At 56.5% G+C, this 20,116-nt stretch overlaps 1 protein-coding gene across 7 annotated transcripts in view; it reads right to left on the reverse strand.

The window, feature by feature from the left end:
- Nucleotides 1-20,116, reverse strand: part of PIP5K1C (phosphatidylinositol-4-phosphate 5-kinase type 1 gamma) — a 69,901-nt gene that overhangs the window by 1,411 nt on the left and 48,374 nt on the right. For 3 of the 7 annotated variants that reach the window (XM_064280293.1, XM_064280294.1, XM_064280291.1), the window contains exons 9-16: nucleotides 15,497-15,580; nucleotides 9,667-9,715; nucleotides 7,092-7,176; nucleotides 6,648-6,809; nucleotides 6,180-6,318; nucleotides 6,033-6,065; nucleotides 5,594-5,698; nucleotides 4,101-4,221 (exon numbers count right to left, since the gene is read on the reverse strand). In XM_064280293.1, the coding sequence (XP_064136363.1) occupies nucleotides 4,101-4,221; nucleotides 5,594-5,698; nucleotides 6,033-6,065; nucleotides 6,180-6,318; nucleotides 6,648-6,809; nucleotides 7,092-7,176; nucleotides 9,667-9,715; nucleotides 15,497-15,580 (778 nt within the window). Of the gene's footprint in view, nucleotides 1-2,723; nucleotides 2,802-2,873; nucleotides 4,222-5,593; nucleotides 5,699-6,032; nucleotides 6,066-6,179; nucleotides 6,319-6,647; nucleotides 6,810-7,091; nucleotides 7,177-9,666; nucleotides 9,716-15,496; nucleotides 15,581-20,116 lie in introns of those variants that run through there. The other 4 variants (XM_064280292.1, XM_064280288.1, XM_064280289.1 and 1 more) reach the window with 3 other exon arrangements.

Consider the following 20,116-nt stretch of genomic DNA (forward strand, 5'->3'; position numbering starts at 1 on the left):
TGGGGCAGTGTCCAGGCCTAGGGCTGCCAGGTCAGGTTTGATCCCCAAGGACTACCTGGGCCCGGGCAGGGGGTCCCAGGTCTGTGTTTGATTTGGGGAGGGAGGACAGGAGGCGGACGCATGTTCTCTCCTCCTCCTTCCTGACCCCTGCCAGTGTCCCCGGGTCACCTCCCCATCACTGCCCAGCCTTCCCTGCCCCTTGAGGTGTAGACGCCTTCCAACTGCCATGCCAGCCCGGCCTCTGCTCACGCGCTAGGCCTGCACACACCCGCCCACCCACCCACTGCCAGGTCCACTGGGGCGCCCAGGGCCCCAAACCCACCACATCCAGAAGAAAGAACATCCTCCACACTCACCCTCCTCATCTGCCTGGCCACAAGGCGGGCCACCTCCCCATCCCTTGCCTCTTGTGACCCATCCACTGCCGAGACCTGTCTCAGCTCCCCAACCACCCTGCCTGCCGGCGCTGGATCTTCACAGCCCTCCGCTGAGTGGCCAGTGCCGGCACGTGGCCTCCCAAACCCGTGAGGATCCCATGCCCCCTCCGCAGCTCTCAGCTGGGCCACGCAGGCTGTCACTGCTGCCTCTGCCCCCTCGGAGCCTCTCCCGTGGTGGCTCCTCTGCCACCGGGAGCCTGTCCCTGCTCGGGGTCTGCTCAGCCCCTTCCCGTAGCATGTCTGTGGGAACAATGGGCAGCTTGTTCGAACCACAGGCGCCCGGCTGAGGGGCCCAGACCTGCCAGGGCGTGTGTGCTCGCCCGTGGGGGCACCATCTGCGGCTCCACGCAGGGCTCTCAGGTCCTCAGCGTCTGACCACAAACACAACCAAAGCCCTAATGGCAGCAGGGCTGGTCAGGTCCACCTCCCCCACCCCTTGGGAAGTCTAGGAATGGGACCAGCTTGTCCCCAGGGCCCAGCACAGGACAGCATACAGGAGGTGCTTAATACTGGTTGACGAGTGTGCCAGTACATCACTGGTCCCCTCGGGGGCTCAAAAATGAGGCCTCCCAGCCCTCAAACAGAGCTGGCTGTGGGGAGGGGCAGTGTCTCCTGCTAGTGGCCAGGACTGACAGCGACCACCAGGCCTAGGTTGTTGTTGGTGCCACTGAGTCCATTCCGACTCCTGACGACCCCATGTGACAGAGCAGAACTGCTCCAGAGAGTTTTCTAGGCTTAACGTTTACAGGAGCAGATAGCCAGGTCTTTTCTCCCATGGAGCCGCTGGGTGGGTTTGAACCACTGACTTTTTGGTTAGCAGCTGAAGGCTTTACTGTTACACCACCAGGCTTAGGGGGCCGCTCAAATTCTCTCCTGGATGGGGTGTCTGTTGGGCTATGGGGGAGCCCTGGGCCTGCCCCCACAAGCAGGGAAGCCGCTGCTGCAGACAAACCACGGATGTGTTGGGCCCTTTCACTACCAGGTTAGGAAGGCCAAACAGCTGGCTGGCCCTGGGGCAAGGGCGACTGCAGGGCCCGCAGCCGTCAGCTGGGCCGGGGCAGGCGCAGAAACCAGATCCCTGAGTAGACCAACGACCATCAGGCTCTAGGTCACATCCCCCCCAGCCCCTGCAGCCAGGCCCCACTGACCCCGCCAGCTTCTTCGCCTCCCTTCGTGCCTCCAAGTTCCTGCTTCTGCCTTCCCTCGGCCATGCTGTGGACTGCCCTGACCCTTGTGCCTCTCCAAACAACGTAACATGCTTCTCAAAGTCCGGGCCAACCCTCCTGCCCACACGGCCTTCAGCCACTCCCCGCTAACCCCACGGCGGTGCTCAAGAGTGGCTCTGGCGTCCTGCTGTCTCTCTCAGAGACAGAGTGGGACGGTGGAGGGGTGGAGGTGAGGAGCTGGCTTCCTCTTCTTGGGGTAACGCTCCGAGGGGTTTGCTGATGGGGTTGGGGTGCTGGCCTTTGAGGGGGCCTCATCTCCAGAGCAGTCTCTGTCTGGTCCTGTCCCTGTTCCCCCTCGCTGTCTGGCTCTGGGTGGGTTCCTGAACCTCTCTGGGCCCGTTTCCTCACTTACTGCTCATGATGACGACTATGGGCACTGAAAATGCCACACTGCCCAATGCCCACGTGGTGCCCTAAGCCTGCTGGGTGGGTGGGTATCTCTGAGGCAGAGGGGCCACCTGGGAGAACAGGGCCTGGGCTGTATCCAACCATTGCCCTCGTATCTGTGAAATGGGTATTGAGACTCTCTCAGCTCCTATCTCTGTCTCGACAGGGCCCTGTGGGTGTCCCTCAGCTGCCCTGTGTGACTGTCCCTGTGCAGGGGCAGACGCCCCCTTGGGCAGTCATCAGCGGTAGCAAGGTCTGAACAAGGAAACGTGACCACCCATCGCGGGCCCAGCACGTGGCCGTTCACCAGTCCCTGGCACTGGAGGGCTGGGCGAAGGGCAGGTTGGGGCTAGGGGTGGGAGGACAGGTTGGGGTCAGATGCAGACCCCGTGCCAGGCCCTCACCTCAGAGCCTGCATTGTGTGGCACAGGTGGGCTGGGATGCTGACTCAGAGGCAGCTCAGGACAGGAGAAACTGTCATACAACACACACGTGTGTACACACGTAGCGCGAGGTGCGCCCTACCACGCCAGCCACGTGATGAGTTCCCCAACGTCCCCTCAAAGACAGGGACCGCCAGCAGGGCACTGAGGGCCAGGGCCTCCTGCTGGCCCTGCCTGGGGTGGCCGCGCCCCTTTCCCCGGGGAGGCCGGGGAGGTCTGCGGTCACTTACAGTCCCCGAGGAGCTCGGCGTCACGGCCCGCAGGCGGCGATGGCGGGGTGAGTACATCCAGTACCTCCCATCCGTGAACTGGATGGCGGGGGCCGGGCGGGAGGAAGGAGAACAGAGGACAGAGGGTGAGCGGGGGCGGCCGGGCGGCCAGGCGGCAAAGACAGCAGGGCCGGCGGGGGCCGGAGCAGGGCAGGTGGCCCTGCCTGCGGCACGTGGCCTTCTCCACCTGCGTAGCCTGGGATGCAGACGCACACAACGGCCTGCGCTGATTGCAGCCCAAGGAAGGGGAGATGGTGGGGAAGGCGGGGAGGAGGGAGCTCTGGGTGGGACAAGCAAGTGATGGCACCGCCAGGAGACAGCGGGCCGAGCTCTGCCCCCACCCCAGCATCCAGAGCACAGGGAGCAGGCACGTTAGTGTGAAGCAGCGAAGGGGGGTGGGTGTGCTCACCACACAGTCCCTCAGCTGGAGGCCTGGCCCAGGCGCCTGCCCTGGGCGCAAAGGTGAGACTGGCCGGCCCGGGGAGGGGGCTGCTGGCCTGCAGCATCCAGGGTAGGTGGCCTGAGGGCCAGCCGTCAGGGAGTTGCTACACTGGACAGGGCAGGCTGTCCTCCCCATGCCCACCACACCCCCAGCCTCAGCCAGGCACCTTCTGCGTCTGCCGACGGGAGAAGCAGGAGGGCGCGAGGCCTTCCTGATCCAGCAGACCCACACCCCCTCGGCCCACGGAGCAGGCAGCGGGAGCCCACCTGCCATGTGCTCTTGGGCAAGTGCACCTGCCTTTCTGCAAGTTTCTCTGTCCACCTGGCTGCTATGCTCCCATCACTGAAAGGGGGAAGAGCCTGTTCATTTCCACCCTTCTAGCCCCAGGACCCTGGGGACAGGTGGTGCTGCTGGGTGGGTGTGGGGCTTCAGAGCTGTAAGACCTGGGGAAGGGCCAGGAGGCCCCTCAGACCATAATGTTTGAACGAGAAGAAAAAGAGCCTGTGTGTGAGAAGGTAAGAATGCCAATGTGTGAGGATGTACATGTGTGTCTGTGAGCATGTGCACGCGAGTGTGTGAATGCCTGTGTAAGTGTGCACGCATGTGTGTGTGTGCAAGCCCCGTGTGCATGAGTGTAAGCATGTGCGCGTGTAAATGCATCTGTGTCAGTGTGTGTGCAGGCATGTGTGACCACGTGCACATGTAAACTGTGTGACTGCAGGTGTGTGCGTGTACGTGAGCACGTATGAGTGTGTGCGAGGGTATGCATGTGTGGGTGTGGGTATGTGAGTGTGAGCACAGCAGCATGAGCATGGGTGTACCAGCGTGTGGATGCATGTGTGACCACGTGTGTCTGGTCCACGGGGCCCACCGATGAGAGCCACCAGGGGACTTACAAAGTAGATGTCAGTGGCTGGTGCATCGTCCTCATCTGAGGCCTGGCTGGCAGGTTCCGAGGCCTGGCTGGTGGTTTCCGCTTCCACGGCAGCCGAGGCACCGGCGGAGGGAGCCTCCATCCTGAGAACACGGCAGACAACATGGGAGTCCAGGGCAGGGCTCTCAGCAGCACCCACCTCTCCAGACCCCGCCTGCAGTACTCCCGGCTCCTTCCTGTCCCCAAGATCTACTGTAGGGCATTCAAATCGAGATTTTATAGGATATTTTCTTCAAATCAAAACTCAACAAAATTAGAAACCAGTACTAAAAAGGTGAATAAGGAATCCTTAATTGTTGGAAGTTGAGAGACACTCCAAAATAATTTTCAGCCCAGGATCTCTCCCCCTCAGCACTGTAGACACGGGGCCCATCCTGTGCACCCCTGGCCTTCACTCTCTCGATGCCAGTAGCACCATCCCCCTCAGTTGTGATAACAACAAATGTCTCCAGACACCTCCTAGTGGCCTCTGGGGGACAAAATCTTCCTGGCTGGTTGAGAACCACTACCTTAGATCAATGAAGAAACTAAAATGAAAATAAGCCAGCACAAAGATGAACTACTTCACGACAAACCCTGAAATGCAGCAAAAACAGCATTCAGAGGAAAATGCCTAGCCTCAAAGGCCCTCATCATTAAAGAAAGGAAAAGAAGGAACTGAAGCAGTCAGCCTAAATTAGAAAAAAAGAAATAAGCAAGAAAATAAACAGAAAGTGTTACAAAGAATTACTGAAGAATTGAAGTTAATAAAATAAAAACTGAACAGGAGAAAGAGGAACTAAACGCAGACACCATTATCATTCTTGTGAGCCCAATGAAGGCTAAGAAGGAGGGCAAAAAGAGAGCAGGGGACGAGAGAAAGGAAAAGTAACCACAGATAACGGACAAGAGGAAAAATCCTAAAACCACTGCTGTTACTTGCAACTGTGGTAGCAGAGAGCGGATCTGGAAACCTACAGAAAACAACCATTTCTTGGCCCACCTCCAGGATCCCCAGGATCCTGCACCTTCCCTTTGCTTTCTTGTGCTAGGTTTAGCTCCAGGCTGCCCAGGGTGGACTATGTTTCCCAGCCTGCCTTGCTGCCAAGTGCAGCCACATGACTGAGCCTGGCTAATGGGGTCTGAGCGGAAATCAAGTGTGCATATTCTGAGCGCCTTTGACAAAAGGCCTGTCCTCCTCCCATTCCCCTTTACCTCTGTCCCACTGGAGGAAACATGGACATGGTGTTGGGGCCACCTTGGACATCGAGGACGGGGATGATCGTAGTAGGGAGCAAGGAGGCGGAAGGGGCCTGGGCCCCATCACCACGGAGCTGTTGATCTCCTTGGATGACTAACAGCTGCTTGCCTCCCCTCACAGGGACCAGGCTGAGGTGGGGAAGTGGCCCGGCCTGGGCAGTGGGGGCCAAGTGGGCCTAGACGACGTGGGGCTGGGCAGGGCTGACGGCCACTCACCCCTCGGCTGCCTCCTTGGGGACCACGATCTCCACACTGCAAGCAGGCTCCACCTGCACAGTGATCTGCTGCAGGTCCTCCTCCTCCTGCACCTCCTCCTGGGGCCTGGGGGCAGCAGGGACAGTGCCTCAGGGCCTCTCCCTGGCCCTCCACTCGAGGGAGTGCCCCCTGAGCCCCGGCCCACGTGAGGCACTCTCTCCGGGCACCACCCTGAGCTTTCTCAGGTCCCCAGACTGTCACACCCAGCCTGAAGCTGTGGAGGACAGGGACTGCCTTTCTGGGGCCTATAGGCTTTGAAGGGGAGAACCTGGGGAGGGCGAGAGCATGAGGGAGAGGATGGGGTGGCAAGAGAGGGGAGGAGAGCGGCAGGGGAGGGGGGGCGGAAGGAAGGGGAGGGGGTGGTGGGATGGGGGAGGGGCGGTGGGGGAGGGAGCCTTACCGGCCATCTTGCCCGGAGGACTGAGTGCGCCGCCTGTGGAGAGTCGAAGCAAGTGACGGGGAGACCACCCCACGCCTGCGCCCACCAGCCCCTCGGCCCTGGGAGGGCTGCGCCTGGAGCTGCCCTGAGCCCCCGCGCTGTCCTCACCTGTAGCGGGGCTGCTCCGATGTCTCTGAGGGCGACCGCTCGGGGATGGAGAGGGACGTTGATGACAGGGTGGTGGCAATGGAGGCGGTAGTGGCTTCTTCGAAGGAGGGCGGCGTGCAAGGCAATAGGTCAGGCCGGCCTGCGGGAGGGGATGCTCAGCACCCTGGGTGCGGTTCACCTCTGCTGTCCACAGCCCTCCCTCTGGCGCCTGCGCCTTCTCCAGAACACCTGCTGGGTGGGCACACACTACCCCAGCCCCTGTACACCTGGAGATCTTCCACTCCTGGGGCTGGGCAGGAGCTTCCAGGGCCTTGGGGCATTTCACCTGTCTGTGACATTTGGCGCTTCTCTGGTGATGGAGGCTGCCACCTGCCTGGTGGAGCCTTTGGTGATTTCCCTGTGGCTCTTACCCTGGGCCCAGGTGCCCCACACCCCGGTGGCTCTGTAGACCCCGCAGGGGCCGAGTACCTTCGTCCTCCAGCGTCGGGTAGCTGCGGGCCCCCCGCAGATCGTACTGTGCATCTTCTCTCTCACTGGGGATCTGGCTGGCCGAGAAGGCGGCTGTGGGCCCCAGGGGCTTGACGGCCAGCAGGGCCCCGCGCCCCTTCTTGGACGGCGAGGACTTCAGGGCTGTGGAGGGAGGACGGTCAGTGCTGGGGCTGCCCCAGGCAGGCCTCGCCCGGCACGGCAGACTCCTTCCCTCACAACTCTGTGCAGATGAGGAAACTGAGGTACAGAGATGAGATCGCTGGCTCACAGCCACACAGCCAGGATGGGGCCGAGCAGACAGGGGAAGCCCAGACACCCCCTCAGACCCTGACATGGTGCACACAGCAGGAGGGACAGACCCTGGGTCTCCTTGGTTCCCCTCTCCACCCAAGTCCTTCCCAGTGACAGGCTCTGGCGACTTACAGGAGTTCTTCCGAAAGACTGTGTTGCTCATGAACTTGAAGAAGCGCTCAGCGTAGAAGCTGGGGCGGTGCACTGAGACTGTGTCCTAGGAGAGAAGCAGGGGGTCGGGGGTGAGGGGGCGCCTGGGGGTGGGGGCACAGACTGAGGGGGCACAGAGGGGGCACTGAGGCCAGGGGACATGGACAGGGGCACGACAGGGCGAGGGGTGCTGGGGGGGACGGGGGCACAGGGGTAAGGAGGTGCAGAGGGTAAGTGGGTGCAGGGGGCACGGAGGGTGAGGTGGTGCAGAGGCATGGGGCTGTGAGGGGGCACAGAGGCACGGAGAGTGAGGGGGTACATGGGGTGAGGGGGTGCAGAAACGGGGGTGAGGGGGTATGGAGGGTGAGGGGGCATGGGGGGTGTGGTGAGGGGATGCAAAGGTACAGAGGGTGAGGGGCGCGGGGGGTGAGGGGCACGGGGGTGAGGGCGTGGGGCACCACACAGCTGTCAAGGACAAAGTGCACCCTGGGCTCCGCAGGAGACAGCACCAGGATGGACCCCTGGGTGCAGGGCCAGGAGATGGTACCTTCTGTGTAGAAGGGGGCAGAGCAAAACTAGAGCCGGTGAAAGACTGGTGGTTCCAGGGGTGAAGGGGCGGAGGGAGGCATGAAAAGGGGGGGCACTTTTAGGGCTGTGACACTATTCTGCAGGACTGTCACGGTGGACACGTGACATTATGCCTCTGTCAGAACCACAGGACTGGGCAACACAGAGCGAGCCCCCGAGAAAACTATGAACTTCAGTTAATAACGACGTTATCAGTGCTGGCTCATCGATTGTAACCGACGGACCACAGGAACGCAAGATGCAGCCACCACCCGTCTGTCCATGGCGGCTCGCCTGAGCTTCCAGGCTAAGATGGACTAGGATGAAAGGCCTGGCGATCTACTTCTGAAAATCCGCTAATGAAAATCCTATGGCTCCCAATGGTCCCATCAGCAACTGATGGTGGGGACGGCACGGGACTGTGCTGCGTTCCGATCCATTGTGTGTGGGGTCACCATGAGTCAGAGGCCAACTGACAGCAGCAGCCATGATAAGGGAAGCTGTGCGGGGTGAGGGACTCTACTTTCTGCTCCAATTCTCTGTAAAACCTAAAACTGCTCTAAAAAAATAAAGTCTGTTAAAATAATAAAAAACACCACAGCTAACATGTCCCATAAAAAAAGGAGGGGAGGAAAGACGGGTACGCCACACGGGGGCTTTCTGAAGGGGGTCCAAGAAGCAGAGAACAGGGGCTGCCTCTAGGGAGGGGGCCTGGGCTGTGCGGACCGGGGCAGGAGGGAGGCTTTTTCAGTATAAATTCATTTGTGAGCCATGGAAATTAAAAGAACTATTTAAACAAGTAAACGAAAATTTGAATATTTGGAAAAAAATTAAAAAAAAAAAAGGAAATAAGTTGTTGCTAGGTGCTGGCGAGTGGATTTCAACTCACAGCGACCCCACATGACGAGTAGAGTAGAACTGTCCCGTAGGGTTTTCTAGGCCATAGTCTTTATGGGAGCAGATGGCCAGGCCTTTCTCCTGCGGAGCCACTGGCTGGGTTTGAACCACCAACCTTTCGGCAGCTGCTAACTGTTGTTCACCAGGGTTCCTTATGAATAAGTAGATGTTAAAATAAAGAAGCCAGAGGGATTCTCTAAAACAGGGGCTCACTAACTACGGTGGCCCTCTGCTTTTGTAAACAAAATTTTACTGGCACACAGCCACGCTCACTCCTTCACGGCCTCTCGGCGTATATTCTGGAAGCTCTAATTAGCTCTTCTGAGGGGTGACGGGGGACTTGTTGGGATCTTGGATTTTACAGACCGCAGCCACACAAACAGTCCTCAACACTTTAGTAAGAACTGGTCTGATGCTCTCCTCAGGTGCTTGTAGTTGGCTGGGGGCGGGCCCTTCAGTGGGGTGTGGTCTCGTGCTCTGCACCTGGAGCCAGCTGGATGGAGTATGGGGGCTGGCTTAGGCTGCTGGCAGGGAGTTGGCCCTCAGAGTCTTTTATGCTTTAAAGAAGAGGTTGCTGGCACTTATTAAAACATTTACACATTGACTTCAAGCTTTTCAACAACTGAGAAGTCCTGCCTACGCTGGTCCCAAGTCTCCACTCCAAAACAGGATCGGAGGCAAGGGGTGCTGCCGCCTGAGTGGGCAGATGGCCTGCAGCCCCACCACAGTGCCCACGGCCCCTCATCACACATTCTGGAACATTCTTTGCTGAACCCGCCCCTGATGTATCAATAAGCTGTTCCTTGGGAATCCTGCCAAACTCAGCTTGGGGGTCCCCTCCTCTAGGGAAGTCTTCTGCATCCTTCCCGGGATGGTCTGAACCCCTGTGGGGGCTCCTACAGCTGCCGGTGCTTCCCCTGACCACTGGAGGCGCTGTGGCTGCCTCCTTAGGGGACTCCCATGGGACAGTGGCTCTGGCAGGGGTTGGGGGGGAACATATCTTTCAGCTCTTTAACTCCTGGTCATGGCCTCCTAACGGTCTTTATGTCTGTGGGTGAGGGGTTGAACAAATGAAGGAATGAATGGCGCTCACCCCGTCGTGGACCAGGGCCTTCCACGTGTGTTCTAGCTTCTTGATGAACCTGCAGAGAGAAGAAGCACCCAGAATGTCAGCCCCATTCTCTAGTTGCGGGGGCGGGGGGGGGCGTCTCACCCAAGAGGCAGTTCTGCCCCCAGGGGACACTGGGCCATGTCTGGGGACAGCTGTGGTTGTCACAACTGGGAGGGGGTGCTGCTGGCATCAAGTAGGTGGAGGTCAGGGATACTGCTCAACACCCTGTAGTGCACATGACGGCCCCGCCCCAGGGAAGGATCTGGCCCTAGTGTCAGCAGCGCTGAGAGGGAGGAAACCTGCCCTGAGGAAATGAGGCCTGTTGGCAGCTTGGTCAGAAGCCCAGCTCCCTCTTTCCTGTCCCCCTCACCCCCGCCTGCCCCACAGCTCCTGCCACCACCACTCTGGGGGAGGAAGTGAGAAGACCCCAGAGCTCAGCCCGCCTGTAGGGGATAAGCAGGCCGAGGCCTTCCCAGACCACCCCTTCCTCTGCTCCAGGTCCTGGTTGTGTCTGGCTCCTCTTGCTGCCAGAGTCAGTACCCTGCGCCTCCGCTGCCAGCTGGGCCTATAGCACACCTGCTGCTGGGAGAATGTCATTTCCTCCAGGCAGCCTCCCTGGGTGTCCCCAGTTAGGGCGGGGCAGGGGGAGGGAAAAGGTCCCAATCAGTACACACCCTCACGACACCCCTGCCACTGGGGTGGGCCTGACCCTCTGCCCCGCATGCCCCCGCTCAAGGCTCTCTGCCGGGCCGGGGTCCACCATGAGGGGGAAAAGATGCTGCGAAACACTGGCAGCACAATCAGCAGGAGCGTGATGTTACATTTAAGAAAATAAAGAGCTGCCGACGCCAAATCACTACACCCGTTCTGGGGTGGGGGAATCTGGACAGAAAATGGGGACTTCTGCTTTGACCAGCTCCCCATCTAACACGTCTGAGTTATTTATAACGGGCACGTATTACTCTCATAGTGGAAAACCAACAGTGATGAAAAATGTTCACTGTCAAAAACTTGCAAAGTATAAGGTGTGCATAACGAGGTTACCCGCCACCCCAAATTTAAACGGCAGCCACCAGTAGGGACCACCCCGTCAGTCAGCTCGTCGTCCTGTGGTGGCTTGTGTGTGGCTGTGATGCTGGGAGCTATGTCACTGGTATTTCAAATGCCAGCACGGTCACCCACGGTGAACAGGATTCAGCAGAGCTTCCAGACTAAGCGAGATTAGGAAGAAAGGCCTGGTGATGCATGTCCAACACTTAGCCAGTGACAATCCTGTGGAGCAAGACAGAATACTGTCCGATGCAGTGCTGGAAGATGAGCTCCCGCGGCCAGAAGGCACTCAAAACACACAACGGCCACAGTAATGGACTCGGGCAGACCAAGAATCACGACGATGGCACAGGACCGGGCAGTGTTTTGTTCTGTTGTGCACGGGGTTGCTACAAGTCGGAATGGATTCTGTAATGACTACCATCACCACCAATAGTAGGGGTTGGGGGTCTGGGGGGGTCTGTTCCTTCCAGGCTTTTTTAGACACGTCTCCCAGGTGGGAGGCCACAGGGCACAGGCCAGGCTGAAATCTCCTGTCAGTTGGGACACTGGGTCAGGAGTGTCTCTGCAGGCTGTCAGCACCTTCCAAAGGTGTCTCACTCCACGGCCCCAAGCGTCTGCTTTGCTCTCTCTCAGCCCCAGCCTTGCCACGCGGTAGACCAAAACCGAACGTGTTTGCCACACGGTAGACCAAAACCAAACGTGTTTGCCACGCGGTAGACCAAAACCGAACGTGTTGCTGCCAGGTCGACCCTAACTCACGGCAACTCCCTGTGCATCAGAGCAGAACTGTGCTCCACAGGGTTCTCAAGGGCTGATTTTTGGGAAGCATGTTGCCAGGCCTTTCTTCTGGGCCCTCTGGGTGGACCTGAACCTCCAACCTTTTGGTCAGCAGCCAAACACTTAACCACCTGCACCACCCAGAGACAAGGTAGATGCTCAACAAATACAGCTGCATAAGAGAGTGCTGGCCTTTTGATTAAAGATTCTATAGAAGAATCTTGATTAAATGGGAAAATAAAGAACAGAACGTCAAATTATCATGGACTCCAGACTTTCTGGAGCCATTGGGGCTGGGTGAACTCCCATAACTGTTGCCCTAAGAATTTTAAACCTTAAAACAAAAATATCTCTGGAAGTCTTCTTGAACCCAGGGACAGTTTTGCTTAACTAGTAAAGAATGTCTGCCTTGAGTATTGTACTTTTTAAAGAACTGTCTCTGTGGAAGTAACTTAACAGCAACTCAAAAGGGTAGACAGGAAGCTTGGGGGCAGTGAGTTTACACGAATGCGGAGGAGCAATCCAGAAAAGGAGGGTGAGAACGGTCGCGACTTGGAGAATGTAATCAATGTCACCGAATGGCACATGTAGAAACTGTTAAGCTGATGTATGCTGTGTGTATTCTTAACAACAGCAAAAAAGAAAATAATTAAAATAAAAAACAGAGAGTGCTGGCCACATTATGCCACCGGCCACCCTGCCTCCTAGGGGGTGTAGACGATTTACAGCCTGGATTTGTAGGAACACCTCGGCTGGGATGCCCTTGGCACATGAATTGGGGATGGCAACTTCTAGAACAGACCCTAGAAGTGGGCTCTGTGGGGTGGAGGTTTTATGGGCTGAACCGCATCCCCCAAAAAGAGATGCTGAAGCCCCAGTCCCTGGTACCTGTGAATGGGATTGTGTTTGGAAACAGAGGCTTTGCAGACTTATAGGCCAAGCAAGCAGCGAAAACGGTGACCCCGATGGTAGTGACTGATTCTAGCTTGCCCTAAGCTACAGAAGACCTTTATACTTAGAGAAACAGGGGCTGGACAGGGAAAAAACAACTGACGAAGCTTGGAGAAATAACCGGGTAGAGAGCAGGAAGAATGAAGAGAAAACAACAATGTGAGAAGGAAATAAAAAGGTTGAGAAGAAAGGGAGGGATAGCTCCAGGATGGACTGTCCTGGGTTTCCAGGAAAAACCTAAGTGTAAATATATTGATTTATTCTGTTACTAGACCAGGTTTTAGAGTCTTGTGAACAGCTGGCTCTGTACCACTTGTCACTCTGTATGGTCCCTCTCAATATTAAAGATCACTACTTAAAAAAAAAAAAAGAGAGACGAGATCTTTTTGGCAGTGTTAGAGGAAACTAAGCACCAGGAATATGTTCCGGAAGAAGACTGCAAGAAAAAGGGAAACTGGACTATTGAGGCCCACCGGGTCAAACCTTGTGAGAAGACCTAGTTAGCATGGACTAAGACCCTTTCCCTGGCTCTGTTCAGGCCTAGGGTTGCACCTCAAACCAAACTTAAGGTAAGCCTTTTTGAGCTTAGGTATGGGCGTCCCCTCCTCCATACCTTGTGGAGGGCTTCATTACTCTGGGCCCTGAGGATACCTTGGAGGCTAGAGACATGCACAAAGCTGGCTCGCTGTTAAACAATATTCGTATTCTGTGGCAGGGGTGCTTGACTCTCCTTACAGGTACATGACATGACAGGCTCCTTCACAACCTGAAGTCTCTCTCTCCATGTCAAGGACTGGAGCACTACAGACCCGGCAGGAGAACAAACCCCTGGCACTGCAATCAAGATTGCCAAAAAGGGAGAGTAGATCCACAACTCTCGCATGGAGCCGGCTGCTACTCACAATACCGACCAACAAGCCCTGTGGAACAGTAAGAACTGACAAGACGGTAATAACTGAGAAACTCAGGCTTCGGAGGATTTAAAGTGATAGACAATTGTACCAGTTGACTGTCAACCCCTGGCAATTGTGCAGGTTGTCATTCATGACTCTGCTCAAGTTTACCACCTATATGTGGTCTTATATCCTGCTTGTGTATTTCCTGTGTCTCTCTAAAAGAAAAACAGGGCCCCCAGGATGGCAAGATCTCATAAACACCTCAAACGCTCTCCATGTAAAACGTCACTGGGTCTGCTCTACTCCTCCCCTCACCAGAACTAAAGACAATGTAGAGGCAGTCCCGGTCCAGGTGCCGCCACCTAGTAAACCCACCCCTAGATTCCCCATATGATAGGTCTCCCCCGGGGCCCATCCTTCATTACAATAGAGACTTTGTCCAACAGACTACCCAGGGTCTCACTGACTCCACTGTTAAGCCCCCAGACAACTGGAATGAGACAACTTACCTCCAGACTGATCTGACCAGCCAAGTCTGTTCCATGGGGATACCTACTGAGAGGAGATATCCCAGAATTTCCCAAGGACTTTTTATTTGCTCCTTGGCTACTGGTTGCCCCACAACACAGGGCCTATACCCCCGGGCACACTCATTTACCTCCGAAACACACTTATAATGCCCAAAGGAAAAAAACCAAAGCCCCGAGGGCCACGTGTGCCGACCTGGGCTTTGTGGTCCCCTGGCCCGGAACTTGTAGAGTGGCACCTCGCTAGAATGAGCTGGTGCCACCCTCGGTGGCTGTGCCGTCACCGAATTATTGTGGGCCCCTGGTGGGTGTGTCTGAGTGTGTGAGTCTGGCTCATGCCTGGGTGACTGCAGCCCGGCTTGTCATTGTCCTGGCTGTGGCTGGACAGCTTCTCACATCGGCCGTGTCACAACCACCGGTCAATTTTCCCTACAACTTTTGTTTCTCTCAGGCACCCGTGTCTGCATGAACTAGGCCTCCAGGTGAGCCTCAGATTATAGACTAAAGAGGGCACTGGGTTTAATCCTAACTGGGGCAGGTGCAGTAATAGAGCTCCTGGCCCCCTTGCTGAGGACTTGAGTCCCTCCGTAATAAATGGCTACGCAAGTTCAACCAAGGCCCAACTTCACAAGGTATCTGAGACAGAGTAAAGGCAACAATCCCGAATTTAACACGGTGTCTTCCCCTTTGAAGGTCCTTTGCCATGGTCGTCCTGCTGCTTGTATTCAGGCCTTGTCTGTTGAACCTTTTAGTAAAGTTTGTGTCTTCCAGGCTTCAGAAGTTACACCTACAGGTGATGCTGTGATGGGGACAGCACCCCATCTCCCCTGAGCAGGTTCCAGCTAGAGCCCAGTTCTACGCCAGCACCCCCGGCCAGCAGGAGGAAGCTACAGAAGATGAGACCTTCTGCCCTAAACAGCTTCTAAGATTAAAAGGAACCTGTCAGAGCGGGGATTGAAGCCTCTGCTCCCCCTGCCTCCCCCCCGCCCAGCTTTGCCCCGGTTCCCCGCGCCGCCCCCGCAGCCGGCCAAGCCACAGCTTCTGACTGCAGTTTGGCCCGACCTCGCTGCGGCCATAACCACGGTTTGAATTAGTGTCAGAATCCTGTGCGTGGGTGAACCAAGATTTTGGCACATGCGCAGGACCTGAAGAGCTGTGTCCTCAGCCTGTCCTCAGACCTGAACATCACCGACATGATTCGACATCTGGACCTCCAAATGTGGACACGGGAGGGCTAAGGGCGGAGAGTTCCGAGCCAAACCCAACCCCCATATGCCACTGGAAATAAAAAGCTCCCCAACCCCCTCAGACAGCGAGCCTGTGGCCTTATGACTGCTAGACCCGGCACTGCTCCTTGTCTGCGCAGACAATAAATTTCCCTTTTCTGTTTCCCTTGCAACTGGTGGGGCGGAGTCTGTCTTATTTTGATCGGCTAATAGGACAGGACAGGAACCCGTGTTCAGCTACAAAGGGTGGGGGCCAGGGTCAAGGTCAGGGTCGGGGCCAGAGCCATGGGTCGAGGTGGGGACAAGGGTTGGGGTCAAGGCAAGGGTCAGAGCCGTGGTAGGGGTGGGGGTCAGAGCAGTGGGTGGGGACGGGAGCACCCACCTGTAGGACTGCAGGATGTCGATGATGCCGATGTGTAGCAGCAGGCGCTCGCCGCGGCCGTTCACAGCGGGGATCCCACCCATCCTGAGAGAGACGGGCCCAGACGGTGGTCAGCACCCATGGGGGGAGTGGATCCCACCCATCCTGAGAGGGGCCCAGATGGTGGTCAGCACCCATGGGGGGAAGGGATCCCACCCAGGCTGAGAGAGAGGGGCCCAGACGGTGGTCAGCACCCATGGCGGGACGGGATCCCACCCATGCCGAGAGAGAGGGGCCCAGACGGCGGTCAGCGCCCACGGGGGGAGGGGATCCCACCCATCCTGAGAGAGAGGGGCCCAGATGGTGGTCAGCGCCCATGGGGAGAGGGGATCCCACCCATGCTGAGAGAGAGGGGCCCAGACGGTGGTCAGCGCCCACGGGGGGAGGGGATCCCACCCATGCTGAGAGAGAGGGGCCCAGATGGTGGTCAGCGCCCATGGGGGGAGGGGATCCCACCCATGCTGAGAGAGAGGGGCCCAGACGGTGGTCAGCGCCCACGGGGCGAGGGGATCCCACCCATGCTGAGAGAGAGGGGCCCAGATGGTGGTCAGCGCCCATGGGGGGAGGGGATCCCACCCATGCTGAGAGAGAGGGGCCCAGACGGTGGTCAGCGCCCACGGGACGAGGGGATCCCACCCATGCTGAGAGAGAGGGCCCCAGACGGTGGTCAGCACCCATGGCGGGATGGGATCCTACCCATGCTGAGAGAGAGGGCCCCAGACGGTGGTCAGCACCCATGGCGGGATGGGATCCCACCCATGCTGAGAGAGAGGGCCCCAGACGGTGGTCAGCACCCATGTCGGGGTAGGGCCACTTGCAGTGGGCCCAGCCTGCAACAAGCCAGGATGGTGGGGGAACCAGAAGCCCCCATTCTGTGGGTTAAACCTGGGACTTGCGGACAAGGAGATGGGGAGGGAGGGAGCAGGCAGGGAGTGGGGCCCAAGGAGCCTCTAGTGGCACAAGAGTCTATGCAGCTCCCCAAAGTGGCAGCTTAGCTAGACCAGCACCTGGGACCCCCTACCCTAGTGTGGGCTCAAAAGCTCCTCTCAGCCCCTCACGGGCCCAACACTGCAGATCCTGGTGCTGCTGAGGGCCTCACGCACACACACACGCACACACATACACCTGTATGCACAGATACACTGACACAATGCACACGTGCACACCTTCACACACGTGCACACCTTCACACACGTGTTAGCATGCAAAACGTGTACTCATGCACACTCACACACATGCACTCATACTTGCACATACAGGCACACACATACATTGTGATAGTTAAGGCTGTGTATCAACTTGGCTGGGCTGTGATTCTCAGCGGTTTGGCAGTTACATAATAATGTAATTTGGCAGCTATGTAATGACGCAGTCATCCTCCATGATGTGATCTGATACGATCAGCCAATCAGCTGTAGGGAGAGTCTCCTCGGGAGTGTAGCCTGCATCCAATATATTTATGGACATTCTGGCAAAGCTCACGGACTTGCTCTGGATCCTGCATCCAGCTCTTGGGACTTGGGCCAGTGGCCTGCCATACTGGCTGCCAATTTTGGGATTCGTCAGCCTTCGCAGCCCATGAGCCAGCAGCCGGCCGCCTGATCTGCTGATCTTTGGTTTGTCAGCCCCTGCAGGTACGTGAGTCAGGAGACGCCTCCAGGCTGATGCCTGATCCACAGACTTGGGACTCGTCAGCCTCTACAGCCACGGGAGCCATTTCCTTGAGATAAATCCCTCTCTACATACACACTCTTCACTGGTTTCGGTTCTCTAGAGAACCCAGCCTGAGTCATCTGGTCCCAAGAGTGGTTCTAGAGAAACAAAATCGAATCGTAAGGATGAGTTTTCTAACTTGGTTCTCAAGTCTGACTAGTCTTAAAGGCACTGATGACTCTGCCTCCAGTAGTGAGGAGGGCAGTGCTAACCCATGGCGTGAGGTGGCAACATCAGTGCACAAAACATCGCCACCAACAGATCAAGTATCGGTGAGAGGCGAGGCGAGGCCCTGGGTGATCGCGTGTTTGACGCTTTTCCACAATTCTGTCAGAACGAGAAGTAAAGGGAAGCTGGTTGGTTGGTCCTGCTTCCCCTAACAAAGTGGTGAAAGAAAGAGGTGAGCTCAGGGCTTCAGAGTCACAGCTTAGGCGCTGTATAGAAGACATCAAGGCTGTCTGGTATTACTGAAAACTAAACCCAGAATCTTATCGTCAGAGTCGCTGAATTACAACGCCAACTGAATGCCCAACTTCGAGTGGTGTCTGAAGTTAAAGTGAGGGCACTGATCGGGAAGAAATGGGGTCCTGAAACTTGGGATGGGGACATATGGGCAGATAATCAGGAAGCTGGGGACACAGCCCCTATCCTGTTGAATCGCTCTGGCCAAAGGAACCAGGCCTCTCACTCCCACCTGAAGAGGGCACTCCATCCTTGTCTGCTAACCCACCCTCTCCAGGAAAACCATTATCCCCTCCACCCCTGATGAGCTTAACCCAGCTATATCTTGAGAGCCCTTGTCTGAGATATTGTCTGGGGCAGGTGTCTGAGTCATTGCCTGGGGCAGATGCCTTACAGGACACATTGCTGAATGTCCCCAGGACAAACCCTCATCGCCCATTTTTACTTCTGGACCTATAACTAAAGTTCCAGGGAGCCCCAAAAGGTGAAGTACACAGTGTGACCCAGGAGGAGATATGCTACACTCCAAGAGAACTGCTTGACTTTTCTAATTTTTTCACCTAACAAAAACCTGAGGAATAAGTGTGAGAATGGCTATTCAAGGTGTGGAATAATGGTTTCATGAGACATAAAGTTGACTATTAAGGGTGTGCGATAATGGCGAGGAACATAAAGATGGATCAGTCTGAGTTTACTGATACAGGTCCATTAAGCACAGATTCTTCCTTCAATGTTTCAGCTCGAGAGGTTAGAAAAGGATCTAGTAGTTTATGTGGTTGGTTCGCCAAAGCATGGATTCCGAGGTGGCCTGCACTAAATCAGGTTGAGATGCCAGGCCTGCCTTGGCATGCTGCAGAAGTTATCCAAAGGCTTAGAGAAACTGGCGTGTCCGGGTGGGTTTATCAGGTGAGACCCACAGACCCACCCACGGAGTGCCCAGAGGCTTCCCCACAGTGAGGAGTGCATTTGTGAAGGGAGCCCCAGCATCCGTGAAGGCTGCTGCGACTGCCATTTTATGGAAGTCAGATTTGACAGTGGGAACTGCCCTATCTGAGTTAAGATACCTAACTACAATGGGGCTGATTGGACACTGTGGTGGTAGGGGCCAAGTGGCGGGACTCAATCGACAAAGACAAGGTGGGCGTGGTTACTGCAATGGACACCAAGTCAAAGCAGTTATCAGAAACAGTCTGACTTGTACGGACTTACGGCATTGGCTACTTAGTCATGGTGTCCCCAGGAGTGAAACAGATGGGAAATCTACTAAATATTTACTTAATCTGTACAACTGGAAGAATTCTAGGCCAAGTGAATGGCAGTCTAACCCAAATTGCCAGAACGTAATTTGGCAGGTACGTAATGATGTAGTCATTCTCCACTTTGTGGCCTGATGTGAGCAGTCAGGCAGTTGAAAAGGGAATTTCTTCAGGGGTATGGTGTGATATGGACATCACGCTAGGTACAGGGTCAGCAAACAAGAGCGAGACCCTTAACAAGATGGATTGACACAGTGGCTCTGCAGCAATGGGCTCAAGCATAACAACAATTGTAAGGATGGTGCAGGACCGGGCAGTGTTTTGTTCTGTGGTACACAGGGTCGCTAGGAGTCAGAACCGACTCAACGGCACCTAACAACAACAACAGCACGGCCTGCATTCAACTTACATATGTGCACATGCACACACACACACTCACAGCTGCACGCATGGGCATGGATGCCCACGCATGCTCTCGCACACAAACACATATGCATGCATGTATGTGCACACACATGCACTCACACTTGCACATGGCACACGCACATGTACATGGATGTACACACAAGTCCACGTACATGCACTCATAGACATGCACTCCCTTGCACACACGCACATGTACACACATGCTCACACACGTGCACTCGCAATGCACGTACATGCACGCTCACACTTGCACACAGTCACACGCACATGTACATGGATGCACACACATACACATACACGAACATGCACTTACATGTGTACCCACACACCCCCAGGTTGGGCCACCAGGGCTTTAGGACGCAGTCTGGGGATTAATCACGTCACTCGGCATCAAGCCTGCATGCGCCCCACCCAGCAGGTTAGTGAGGTCACAAGGCGGTGGCAGCTGCCCAGAAGCCACAATGGTCCTAGGCTCATTGGGTTGCGCTCACTCACTCCATGCACTGCTCACCTGCACCCCCGGCCTCTCCCTGCCGGGCCCCGAGCAGATCCTACAAAGGCCAAGGTGGTCTGAGGGTGGGCGCTACCTGGGCCTCGCCTGATTCTGGGCCCTGGGCTCCGCTCAGCCTCTGTCCTCTGCAGCCCGCGGCTCGTGTGATGAACCAGCTCCCCCCACCCTCTCTGAGCCTTCACTTCCACCACCTTCCTCCTCCAGGGCCCTGTG

The sequence above is a fragment of the Loxodonta africana genome, chromosome 3 (assembly GCF_030014295.1).
Source record: "Loxodonta africana isolate mLoxAfr1 chromosome 3, mLoxAfr1.hap2, whole genome shotgun sequence".
Classification (NCBI taxonomy): Eukaryota; Metazoa; Chordata; class Mammalia; order Proboscidea; family Elephantidae; genus Loxodonta; species Loxodonta africana.